At 48.5% G+C, this 13,781-nt stretch overlaps 1 protein-coding gene across 1 annotated transcript in view; it reads right to left on the bottom strand.

Annotated features, from left to right (window-relative positions):
- Positions 1-375: 375 nt before the first annotated feature.
- MAP6 (microtubule associated protein 6) overlaps positions 376-13,781 on the bottom strand; it is an 80,214-nt gene continuing 66,808 nt past the window's right edge. The window contains 2 exon segments of the mRNA XM_030918829.1: positions 376-902; positions 904-1,663. Of these exon segments, the coding sequence (XP_030774689.1) occupies positions 519-902; positions 904-1,663 (1,144 nt within the window). The 3' untranslated portion in view covers positions 376-518.

The raw sequence follows: 13,781 nt of genomic DNA, 5'->3' as shown, positions 1-13,781 counted from the left end.
AGAAGTTTGACTCCTGGATGAGCTTTAAGGCTGAGCTCTTGGCAAACAACTGTTATCCAGAATTCCCGTGTGCCAGGTGGGTCCTTGCTCCTGTTTCATCTGCAGGCTTCAACTCAGCCACCCAGGGCTCAGCCTGCTGGGATTTGGCATCTCTTGTGAGGCTGTCATGGCATCTGACCCTTGCCTTATTCTGCCTATCTCCGTGATGGGGTCCTGTTTCAACCTAGCATCGCCTGCCCACTCCTGTCTTATGCTGACAACTCACAGGAACTGGTGCTTCTCAGACCCCTCTGGTCCAGATGGGTGAATGCAGAGCCTGACAGGCTCACCTATACACACATATGCACCCCTGCCCAACAGAGACAGACAGGCACATTGCTGAGTCAGAGGGACCATTTTTATTAGATTCCAGCAAGGCTACTGTACATGTTTCATGCAGATTAAATATGTCTTCACTGCCCCTGGGAGGGGAGCACTCTCACTGTCAGCTCCTTCATTGGTGTGTCAAGGGGTGAGTGTCAAGGGGAGCTCTCAATGTATTCCGTATGGGGGGCAGTTGGGATCATGACTCGGGGTAGAGGTGAGACAGTAGGTAGCTGAGGGTCCCTGGGACCTTGAGTCTTCAGAGGTTCAGGGACTGCAGGACCTTGGTCCTTTGCTGGTGCTGGCACCAGAGAAGCTTGATCCTTCAGAGGCACCGGGATTACAGGAACTTTATTCTTCGGAGGTTCAGGGACTACAGGACCTTGATTCTTTGGAGGCTGCAGGACCATGGGGTCTTGATCCTTCACTAGTACTGGGAGAATGGGGTCTTGATCCTTCACTAGTACTGGGAGAATGGGGTCTTGATTCTTCACAGACTCAGGGGCCACAGGACCTTGATTCTTTACAGGTGCCACAAGCTGCAGAATCGTGAACCTTCGGATGCTCTGGGACTACAACATCTTGATCCTTGACTGGCCCTGAATCACTGACTGGCCCTGAGATCACTAAACCATGATTCTTTACAGGCTCAGAGACCATGGAACCTTGATTCTTTATGGGTGCTGTGGCCATGGCACTTTCATCCTTCGGATGCTCTGGGACCATGGGACCTTGATCCTTGACAGGTGCTGGGACCATGGGACCTTGATCCTTGACAGGTGCTGGGACCATGGGACCTTGATCCTTGACAGGTGCTGGGACCATGGGACCTTGATCCTTGACAGGTGCTGGGACCATGGGACCTTCATCCTTGACAGGTGCTGGGACCATGGGACCTTCATCCTTGACAGGTGCTGGGACCATGGGACCTTCATCCTTGACAGGTGCTGGGACCATAGGAGCTTGATTCTTCACAGGCTCAGGAATCCTAGGACCTTGATCCTTTGGAGACTCTGGTACCACAGAACCTTGATCCTTAGCTCTTGCTGGAATCATAGGACTTTCATTCTTTGGAGGAACTGGGACTGAGGGACCTTGGTCCTTGACTGGTGCTGAGATAACAGGGCTTTCATTCTTTAAAGGCTCAGGGACCACGTGATCTTGATCCTTGACTGGTAACAGGATCATGGGACCTAGATCCTTTGGAGGCCCTGGGACCACAGAACCTTGACCCTTCTCTGGCTCTGTGGCTACAGGACCTTGATTCTTACTTGAATCACTGATGGGTTGAGCCAGGCTCCTGCAAAGGAGAGAGAGGTGATCACTGTGAGAGTAGAGCTCAGGCAGGGACAGGGCAGAGTACAGATTGCCTAATAAGTCTTGGCCTAGTGGAGCCTGGGCCAGGCAGCTCTTGCTGCAGAGCCAGGAGAATCTGATTTCTGTGTTCTCAGTACAGAATGTGGGTAGGGGTGAGAGACGGGGGTGAGGGGAAGGCTCAGGAAATCAGTCATTCAATGTGCTTGCCAATTGATTATAACCTGCACGTGGCACAGGGGGTAGCACCCTGGTGACAATGGCAGTACTATAGCTGGACTCAGAGTCATCCAGTAGGCATCCCAGCAGCCCGTCCACCCCACACTCCATCCAGATTCCTACTTTTTCTTCTGGGATTATTGGGCCCATCCTGGGAGCCCCATCTTAGCTGCCCACCAGATGCCCCCACAGGTCAGGGTGCTCTTTCCTTGTTCTCAGGGCCTTCCAAGTTCTTTTCCCTCCCTGACTCCCTGCCCCCTTGCTAAGCACTGGCTGCAGGAAGGGGCAGGGGGTCCATGGCATACTAGGAAAGGAAGCAGTGGGAATGCCCCTCTCCCCCTCTCCTGCAAGAGGAAAAGTATTTTATCACTGACATTGTATAGAATGAGCAGCACATGGTGATAATAAAAAGCAGGAGAGCTTAGTTTTTTTTTTTATTTGTTTTTGTAGAGATGGGGTCTCACCACATCACCTAGGCTGTTCTCCAGCTCCTGACCTCAAATGATCCTCCCACCTCAGCCTCCTGAATAGCTGGACTACAGGCAGCTTTTAGCTTTATTGCTTTAAATTCTCCATAGACAGTGCACCCTGTGATTGCCTGCACCATTCCCACTAACTGGTGGGACTCACTGGGACTCCGCATTCAGTTAGGGATGAGGCCCTGATCCCCTCACTCCATTCCCATTTCTGACTCTCTCTGCTCTCCTGAGACCCTTGCCCTCACCAACTCCAAGGCTCCTGGGCTTATTTCCCTGCAGCCAAAAGTCCCAATCTTTCATCAGGATCCTCAGGCACTGTTCCCTCTGCCTCACTGCAGCCCTCTGCCTCATCCTCTGGCCCACCCACACTGTGGAGAGCGTGTGACAACACTAACTCTCAAAGACAACGGTTGCCACACTTAGACCTGGCCAGCCTGGAGCCCTCTGGTTTAGAGTGCACACTCCTTCCTTGCAGGCCACGTTGGAAGTCACCACTCGAAAGTGGCGTTGCTCAGCAAGCGTCACAGGCCCTTGCACGCCTACAACACATCCAGCTTTCCAAATGACTCCCTTTTATAGCTCATTTCAGCAACAGAGCAGCCCTGTGAAGCACACAGGAAGGGTTTTCTTACCCTTACTTGTCTGATGAAGAAAATGAGGTCGTGAGAGGACAAGTGATGGGGAAAGTGAGGGGACCCCCATGGACTAGCACCTGGGTCCTTCCACTCCTGGAGCCTGTGCTCTTTCCCTTAGCGCGCCTGGCACATAGTAGGTGCTCAATGCAAGGTGGCTATTACTATTACTCTATTTATTGGGTATAATGATATTTACTCAGAAATCTATAATGATTAGAGGTCAGTACCTAGAGCACCTTGTACTATGGTATTATTAGGTAGTATTATGGTTGTTTTTCTATTTACTTAGAAGTAAAATTATGTATATTTGGACTACTTTTATTCTTCTGTGTTGTCCTGATGCAGAAGCTTTTTACTGTATTTAGCACCCTGAGTCACCCAGGGACTGGTACTTCTCAGCAGAGTCCACGCAGCACAGGCAACCTCTCCATCCAGTTCCCCTTGCTGTCCCTGAGCATCACAGTGGAAGGGGCTGGGCGGCTCTCTGGCTCAGTACGACATGGAACACAGTTGCTCTGGCCAGATGGTCACAGCTGGCTGCTATCAGTAGGACCTTAGTGTTTGAGAAGAGAGCCAGGCAAGGCCGTGAGAAGCATGTGGAATCCAAAAGTGGCATTAAAATACCTCCAGTCACTGGTGGCTGGTCAGAGAGGAAGAAGAAAAACTGAATTCAGAATAGAGCCAAGCAGGAAATTGATTAGGGGTATTCTCTTAGATTGTGAAGCGACCTGGGCGGTGTCCTCCCAACAGGGTGAGGAAACTGAGAAGGGACAAAAGAAAAAAATGGGAGCTTAACTCCATCTCAGGGGCTTGGGCTGCAGAACCTATCCCAAGGGTAGGCCATGGGCCTGGAGTCTCCTACTGGCATGCAGGTCACAAAGAAGGCCAGCCCTGCAGCCTGGGCCAGGAAGTGTGTTTCCCTGGATATTTACAGCATTGGCTCCTGAGCCATGTACCAAATTTCTGTTTAATGGGCTCTTCTGTTTAATGAGCCAGCTGTGAGCTAACCTCAACTTTGCATGGATACATAACCCCATATTGCTTAGGTTAGAAAACTTTTTTCTTTAGTAGGTATCTTTAATTATGGGAAGGTTATAATTAAGATTAAAAATGATGAATTAAATCAAGTCCCCAATATTACTTTTTTTGCATTAAGTTTTAAAAAAACCCTGTAATCCCAGCACTTTGGGAGGCCGAGGTGGGCAGATCACTTGAGGTCAGGAGTTCGAGATCAGCCTGGGTAACATGGTGAAACCCCATCTCTACTAAAAATACAAAAATTAGCTGGGTGTGGTGGCGGGTGCCTGTAGTCCCAGCTACTCAGGAGGTTGACGTGGGAGAATCCTTTGAGCCCAGGAGGTGGAGGTGGAAGTGAGGTGAGATCACACCACTGCACTCTAACCTGGGTGACACAGTAAGACACTGGCTCCAGGAAAAAAAAAACGAAGAAGGAAAGTTTAGGAAAAATATGCATAGATTTACGTCAAAGGTATTTGTAATGTTTAAGATAATTTAGTATATTAGAATGTCTAACAGATTAGTTTTGTAATCCCAATATAAAATGTGTAATGGAATAATTAAATTAGATGTATAATTTAAAGCTGAAAGATACGACAGTTTTACACATTTTTAAACAATGATGGAACTTTTATGACAAGCCAATGGTCACCATATTTTTAATCTTAATTTATTTAAAATTATTTATAATTTAATTTATATTTAGGGTAATTGAAGTAAACTATAACATCCTCCTTAAAAGAGATTGTTACATTTTACTAAGTTTTTGATTTTTGTTACTTTTTATTAAGCATTTATTTTTTAAAATCCAAGCTGCCTGGACAGTTTTTCTATGCACGAAACTGCACTCAAGGGCGCCATGAAATCCTCACTGACACTGACTGGTCCTCACGTGGTTCCAGTTGCCCGCCAGACTCCCATCTGTAAAGTGCCTCACCTCCTCCAGTGAGGCTGGTATGAATGAGGCAAAGCCATCCCCTCAGAGTGGAAGCTGGTTCATGGCTTGGGGAGCAGAAGCAGGCTGCATTCAGCCCACTCAGGCCACAGGCCAGCTGTCCCTGGGCATGGCCCAACCTGCACAACCAAGTCTTGTGCCCTTGGTCAGCAGCACATATTCTCAAGATAGCATATGCCACAGGTGCCTTCTCCCAGCCTGTGCACCCTGAAAGCACTAACCTCTCAGAAAGTACAACGACCTGCTGGGCTGACCTTGGCTTCTGTGCTGCTTATTGCCTGAAAGGTCTTGGGCAATTGCTTAACCACAATAGACCTCAGTTTCCCCACTTGTCAAGTGGGGATAACTATATAAATGTCAGGGATTATTACAACAGAAGACTTTGCTAGGTGGGCATCTGGAATAATAATTCTTGATATTTTCGGAGTGCTTGGATAGTGCACAAATAAGTCCACTTCTGTAATAACTGTGATAGCAGTTTACTAAAATGCTCATGCGTCTGTTACCTTATGTCATTCAACCCTCACAGCAGTCCTGGGGGAAGCCCACTTTCCCTGCATCATCCTCTCATGCTGTTTTGCACACTGCCAGCCAGGGCTGTGTCTTTGTTTCTGCTTCACCCACTTTTCTTTGTCAGGGCCCTGCCTGTCCTTGAAGGCTCGGCTCAGCTCCCACCTCCTCCCAGGTCTTCCTGCCTGTGTCTCTCCAGATTAGTTTTATTTGCATCCCTGCTGCAGCACCATCTCACAGTCTCTCTCTCCACTTTCTCACATATCCCCACTGCAGGCCAGGCACCCCTGCTAGACAGTGAGCTCCCTGAAGGCAGGGGCCAACCTCCTTGCCTGCAGCCCCAATGCTCAGCACAGTATCTGAAACAAAGAAGGCAAAATGGAAAGTTTTAAAAGTTATTGTTGCTGAAAGCTGGTTCATCCTCTATTCTCTAGCCCCTGCCAGAAACTCAGATTCATCCTTGATACCTCCCTCTCCCTCAAAACCCTCACCCCATCCATTAGTTCCCACTGATTTCAGCTCCTAACATTTATCTCTTGAATATTCCCACTTCTTTCCCTCCTTCCCTTCCCCTACTACCTGCTATGCTATCATCTCCCTGGACCACTGTCACAGCCTCCTAACTGCTGTCCCCTGTTCCATCTATTCTTGCTCTCCTCCAATCCATTCTTCATACAGAAATCAGAATGATCTTTTAAGAGAGCAAACCCTATCTTGTCCCTTCCTTGCTCACAACCCTTCAATACCTCCTCCTTGTACCAAGAATAAAGAAGAAAATCTGTTACACAGCCCCACCTAGCTGGCCAATCTACCTGCTTCCTTACCCCTTCACCCCTCTCCTTCCTGCCTTTCCTGGCTCTCTGTGCCCAGCATTCTGTTCCTTCAACAAGCCCTGCTCCTTCCCATTTTACAGCTTTGCACATGCAGTTGTCTCCTCCTGGAATATTCTCTTGTTCCCTCTTCACCTGGCTAGTGTCTACTCAGCTGTCCTCTCTCAGCTCACTGAAGCACTGCCCTGGGAAGCCTTCCCTGACCCCACAGTCATGGCCAGCCCCCTGCTACAGGCTCTCCTAGTCCCTGGCACTTGTTTTCCTCTCTTATCTCAGTGAATTCCTTGTATTCTTTTGGATTAATGTTTCTCCCACTAGACTGAAGTGTCCAGAGGGCGGGGACCATGTCAGTTTTGCACATCATTGTATCCTCTGTACCTTAAATGAACAGTACTGGAGCCCAGGTGGGTTCTGACTTAACACTTGAGTGAATGAATAAAGAGACTGTTCTGTGCCAGGCTCTGTCCTATTTGCAAAACTTAATGTTCCAAGGTTATATGAGACATCTTGTCTTAGACACTTCATTTTCTGCCCTTCTTCCTGTTTCCGTGGAGACAGGCAATGCCTTCTGAGTGCACACACACTGACATTGGATCCATACTTCCCAGAGTCTAGAAGCAGGATTACTGAGCCCTGCCCTCCACTGGATGGAGAAAGGACTTCACTCCCTCCCACTGATTCCTGCCCTTGCACACAATTCCAGTCCTATAGTCCATCCACGTAGTTTTTTCTTCCCAGATTGTCTCCTGTTGCACCATCAAAGCAGCCAACAGCTGCGGCAATGCTCCCGGCATAGGGCTCCATTCAGAAAGCAGGGCGCCTATGGACCCTGTCCTTGAATCCCCTGCCTTCCCGGGGAAGTGTGGGAGTGTGGGGCAGTATGGAAAAGCCTTGAGGAAGAAAGAAACTGAGCAATAACTATGGGCCAGGCTTGGTGCCAGACGTTTTAACATATATTATTTCTCATAATGTAAAAAGCAACCTGCTAAAGAGACAGTGCATTGACTGGGCTTGAGGCCAGAAGAGCTGGGTTTGAATGTTAATTCAACCCCTTCCTAGCCATAGGATGGCATCAGGGGCACACATCTCCAGGCCTCAGTTTCCTAATCTATAAAAGGAGGATTAGAAGGTCCACCTTCTAGGGAGGATTAGGTTATGTGAATGCTCATGGCATGGCCCCTGGAATACAGGTGACGTTTAGCCAATGTTAATTCCAAAGGGTGACTTGGCGATCTGGTCCAATTGTGTTGCTCCACAGATGGAAACTTGGCCCAGAATGGGCAAGTGACTCTCCAGGTCCAGGACTAAAACATGGGCCTCTCAACATCTCAGCAGGCAGGTGGAAGAGATGGAGCAAACTCACTTGGAGAAAAGATGGGGAGGAGGGGAACAGCGAGGCCCAGGCCAACGGCACCACAGGGCCCCTGGCAGGACATGGACAGAGACAGGGTGATTCCAGGGCTCTGTTCCCTTGCTGCCTGCCTCCATGGGCCCCATACACGTGCTCATAATTCTTAGACACAAACAAAGCTCCTGACACGTGATGGAAACACAGCCACCAAGGGGGATTGCCAAGGAAACTATCTTTGAAAGGCTCATTATTCTTATGAAGAATCTGCAGGAGACAGGAGTTCTCAAAACAACTCTCGCTCCGCCTCTCTCCTCAACAGGACTCTGTGGGAGCTTCTCTTTTAGTAATTATCCTGTTGCTTGGTAATTATTTGCCTCTCCTGCTAGCCCGTGGGACTGTGTTTTCTTCGTCTTTGCATCACGAGTATCTAGCACAGGGTCTGGCTCATTGTAGTACCTGGCAGATATTGGTGGGAAAACACATGGCTGGTGTAGCTTCTTCTCTTTATTCACTTTTAATTTTTTCTCTTTTATCCATTCACTGAACAAATCTACTGAGACCCTGCTCTGTGTCAGGCCCTCATTGGGGACACAGAAGTGAATGAGAGCCAACCCCTGACTTGGGGGAAGGAGCTCCTAGAGTGAGGCAGGAGACAGACCTGTCAACACACACCACAAACATGACGCCACCACCCAGGTACAGGCACCACCTCCAAGCTGAGCCCTAAACTTTATCGGCCTGTATCTCTTCAAACCAGAGAGGCTCAAAGGTCTTATTAGGGGCCAAGCTGTCACTCTGTTGGAGAAGTCTTCCCTCTCTATTCCATAAAAGCACAACTCCACAAGCCAAATCAAAGGCGCCCAGGGCTGGAAGGACAGACTGCTGGGCCACGGGTCTCCTGAGCCTCTGCTGCAGTCTCCCTGGCAGGTGGCTGCCCAGTTGCTGCTCGCACTGCCTGGGGTGGGCTGCACATGCCTGGTGAGGCAGCCTCCTCCTCAGTGGCCACTGGTTAGACCTGAGCAGAAGTCTGCATTACAGTCAGTTCCACTCCTTCCTATCTCTGCACTGATCCCTGTTTTGCGCTCTGGAGCCACCCTTTTAGTGAAAGGCTGCCCCAGGACAGCCTTTCAGGTATTTGAATGGGGCAGCAATTGGGTCTGTATCCCTGGCTTCTCCAAGTAACACATGCCCCACAACAGTTCAGACTTGGTTCTCACAGCCCTCACATCTCAACTGCCCTCCTTACAACGTGTCTCAGTTGGCTCTGTCCCTTGGAAAGTGCAACTCCAGAACTGAAAGCCATATTGTAGGTGTGGTCTCCACACAGGCCACACCTTCTCTGCCCTGGAGTCTGCACCTCCAATGATCAGCCCAAGCAGCTCCAGCTTTATCAGTGCTGGCTGCCCAAACACCATCCCTCGCCGTCCGCCTCACAAACCCCTCCTCCTTGACTGAGGAATCGGTTCCAGGTTCTTCTCTTTATTCACTTCTCTTTATTCACTCTGTCCAAGGGACAGAGCTAACTGAGACATGTTGTAAGGAGGGCAGTTGAGATATGAGGGCTCTGAGAACCAAGTCTTTATTCACCCCTACCCCCACCCCCACCTTGGCAGCAGCCCCTGTCAGATCAGCTTCAATAGTTTTGTATCTGCCTCTCTAGACTGGGCACTTTCAGGCCAGGGACCATGCCTGCTTCATCTCTCTTTCCCTCTCTCCCTCCCCTCCTTTCCTCTCTCTCTTCCCTGCCTCTTGCCTCCTTCCTACTTCCACAAACATTTACTAAATGCCTACTATGTACCAGGCCATAGGGATCACTAGCATAGAGCTGGCACATAGTAGGAGGTCTACTTTCTCAATGAGGAGTTTTAAAATAGCTCATACAAAATCAAATTCTAACAACCGCATTTACATAACATAAAAATGTTTTCCTATTTTTAACTCAGCACCTTTTTTGTCCCTCCAAATGATAACATCTCTTTAAGGTTTCTGAGATAAGTTTACATACAAGGCATTTGATTCTCACAACAACGGTGTCAGCCAGGCAGACAGAAAGTCCTCGCCTCGCCTTCCAGAAGCGAAAACGTGGTGCAGAAAGCGGAAGTTGCCCAAAGTCACGTAGTGAGTTCGGGCAAAGTCAGGACCTTAATGGAGGAGCTCTTTCCCTTCTATAATATCCCTCCTGGTGGGGTATACAGATACAGAGATTCCAAATTTGTCTGCAGATGTCTGGACTGGTTTCGGCTTGAAATGACTCTGACTGGCTCTGGCTGGAGCCAATTACTTCTGCAGGTCCCAGCTCAGAGCTCCCAACTGCATCTCCTTAGAGAGTTGCCCCTCTGGGCCCAGGCCCCCAACAACCTGGCTGGCTACTCCCACTGCACAGCACCCTCTACCCACCACGTTTACTTCCTAGCATTCAGCCAACCCTGAAAAAGAAGACCTTAGCCCCAGAAAGCAGTGGCGTCCTGCCTAAGAGTGCCCATCCACATTCACACCTGGAAGCCCTACCTGTGCAGCTGTCAATCAGTCTACCAGCCCAGGGCCACACTGAGTCCGCCAGATGTGGTTCATCACACGGAAACACCAGCTAGGACCACAGTTAGGAGAAATGCTGCCTCCACAAGACTTAATTCTGGGTCAGGGGTGGAAGGAGAGAACTGTGTAGATCAACAGCATCTGTGACCTTCTTGTGACTCATTTTCCATAGACCAGAGGATGGAGAGTCACCGAACGTTTCAGAGCAAGCAAGGGACAGAGGAGGAGGCTGCTGTTTCAGGGGGATGCACATCTTTACGATGGGAATCCTACAGATAGTCCCAAGTCCTAGACAAGGACTGGGTTTTAGGGTCGCCCAAACCTAGGTTCACATCCTATCTCACCACTTACAAGTTATGTGACTTTGTTCCTTAATCACCGAGGTCTGGTTTCTTTATCTGTAAATGGGAGTAACACCTGCAGACTCTAACCTTACTGTGAGGATTTAATGAGAGGAAGTGTGTAAAGGCCAAGTAAGGGTTCATTCCCTCTCCCTAGGCTGTGGCAACTCTGTATTTTACAAAAGTTGAATCAAGATCTGGGGCGAGTTCCTAGTTCAGGTCTTTCCCTGCCACTCCGGCTTCCTTCCAGGCAGACATGTTCTTCTGAAATTCAGGGAAATGGTTGCACTAGGTGGGTAGGTGGCTAGGTGGCTATGTTTTCTTTGTGGTTATTTACCTATTTATTTTTGCCATTGTTAAATACCTTTTCTAGATTTGGCCTGCTAACAAGAACTAAATAAATTTCCAATTGTATGAGAAATATTTTTAAAAGCATTCTCGATTGTTTTAGCACCAAGAAGGCAAAGTCAAAGGTACAGTAGATTGTCCCAGTGGGCTGCCAGGAATCTAATAATTCTGCTAATGACCCTTTTTAAAATGTAAAGTGTTGGACTAAGGCAGCGCTCAATTCTTGTCTAACACTATGCTCCTGGGAACTTGCAAATCAATCATTGTCTTCCCCCAACCCCCATCTAAAGCAAAGGATCGGATCTGGAGCAATTAATCAAAATTGGTTTCCTGTGTCCAGAGGGGATCACTCCAAATGAACGCGGAATTGCAGAAATGGATCTGCACCAGGTGATTTATAGGGTGTGCTCAGAGAGCAGGGGCCAGATGAAGGGCTAGGGGACGGGAAGAGGCAGCAAGAACCAACACTAGATGGCCTTAATCTCAGGCCATTTTGTGGCAGAAGGAGTGGATTCACCTTGTGTAGCTCCAGCTGCCATACTGCTGGGGACCAGGGCAGTAATTAACTGGGAAGCTGTGGTCAGCAAAACTACCCATAACATGAGCTATTGGCAAGGGCGTTGCACATTTCCAGTTTGCAGAGGACTTTTGCATGCCTCCCCACAGGGCCCTCACTGCAGGCCTGGGAATCAGGTATCCCTTGCTATCAGAGCTCTGGCCACCTGCTATCCTGAACTCTGGAAACAAACAAATTGAAATAACATGTTATCCCTTGCTGGCCAAATTTTTACTTCCTGAATTTGGGAAACAAATATATTCAGAGAGTGATGGATATTTGTATTATTGCTATCTATTGGAGGCTTAAAGAAATTAAGAGACTCAGTTAAGGTCACATAGCTAGTAAATAGTAGAGCTTGGATTTAGAACCAGTCCTATTGGTTGTAATCCTCGCTTGGAATTAGACATGCCTATGAAATGTGTGGTGATGGGGAGGGTCCTGTCACTCTAGAGTTAGGAGCCCTGAACTGAGCAGGGAGTGGGATTGGCCAACCTCTTAGATTACCCTGTAACCAAGGGCCCATGATTTTATGCAATCAAGACTGTTTAGAAAAAGTGGCTATCTAAAGTACAGAGGTATGCAGGCCTGAACAGAGGCCAGCCAGTATAAAACCAGCCACTGACTGCTCTTTGCTCCACAGTTGCCGTGACCTCTCGCAAAACTGCCCCTTTCATGGGAGCAGAGACAGTTATTAGTCAGAGAAGAGCCTTGTGGAGGCACCATGGTAAATGTGGAGGCAGATAGTGAATCCTGTCATTCATTCACTCACTCATTTTTCATTCAACGAACACTTTAGAAGACACTCTCTATGGTAGACTTTGGGCCAGGAGCTAGGGCTACAAAGGTGAACAGAGAGACCTGGCCCTTGCCCTGGAGGAGCACGGTCTAATGGAGGGACACACACATGAGCGGATGACACAGTACATGTGGCAAGTTCCATCATGAAGACACACAGGGAGCAGCTTACCCAGCTTGGGAGGTGCGGGAAACGCTTCCTGGAGCTGTCCCCTGAGCGGAGTCTTGAAGGATGAGTTAGCCAGGTGGAGAAGCAGGAGAAGGGCATTCCGGGCAGGTGGACAGCGAGGGTAAAGGCATGGAGGTGAGAAGCAGCATGGTGCACCGAGGGAACAAGAAGCTTCTGCGCCACGAGGAGCCCACGGATGGTTTAAAGCACGGGGTGACATGGTCAGATTTGCATAAAGATCCCTCTATCAGCTTAAACCAGTAGCAAGCAGTGGCAGTAACTTTTAAATCTCAGCATCTGAAGCTCTCTTGGCCCCAGGTAAGAGTTCTGGGACCATCTGTTGAGATCACCATATACAATGCCAGGTTAACAGGTAATCGAGACCCATTACATGACGACAAGGGACAGAAATTTAAGTTCAATTCCACTGACTGAAATAAAATGCTCAAAATGGCAGTCTCAGATCCAATACCCACATACTGCAGATAATAATGGATACCAGTTTTATCTTGGTACCTCCAGGACCGAGTATATTTCTTATGAATGAAGAATCTGCTGGACCATTCTACATTTAGTAACCTACATTGCAGTCACCCAGGCAAGCTAGTACCAAAAGGAGAAAAACGGTGTATTGGCTGTGATGACTGGTCAGTACAGCCAGGATGTCTGAGTCAGATGTGTAAAGACCTGACCCCATTCTTATTTTCCCTCAGTTTATATCTGGGTCCCAAGATTTAAAAAGGGTACTAGGCAAGCCTGCTGGAGGACCTGGAATGGCCCAGCCAGAGTGTGGCCCTGTGGGGTATGGGCTTAGTTTTTACTGGGAGTCCCACTTGTCTGAAACCTGATTCTTTTCAGGCCAGCCCAGCCTCCTTGAGGTGAGAGGGAGAGACAGCAGGCTATGGAGCTGGAAGCCTAGATTCCAGTGCTTCCTCCATCTTCCAAGGCTGACCAAGCTGGCAGGTGCCCCCTCCTCTTTGAGCTTCCCTTTCTCCTCTGTTACCTGAGGCCAACAGCTGCCCCACAACATTGGGAGGGTTCAGTGGAATGTCACAGAAAGAAATGCTTCGTAAACAATGCATACATATAAATTGTTAGAATATTATCATTTAGGTCTGTGGACTCAAGGTAATTCAACAGCTGTAATTCTTTAAAAGCAATCTTCTTAAGAATGTTTGCCTCAATCAACCTCATGTATTACTCACAGCTAAGTATATATCTATCAGAAAGTGGACATGTACTTTCAAGTACTCCAAAGGGAGGGGAAGGGCATGAAATGATACGTTTAGTGTCCTCCATGGGTTCCCTACAGCCCTCATGTCATTTCATCCTCACTGTGCTCCTCTGAGGGGGTATTAGTG

Source organism: Rhinopithecus roxellana, chromosome 15, assembly GCF_007565055.1.
Source record: "Rhinopithecus roxellana isolate Shanxi Qingling chromosome 15, ASM756505v1, whole genome shotgun sequence".
NCBI lineage: Eukaryota > Metazoa > Chordata > Mammalia > Primates > Cercopithecidae > Rhinopithecus > Rhinopithecus roxellana.
Note: the sequence above shows the minus strand (reverse complement) of the source record. Positions and strands in the feature narration are given on the sequence as shown.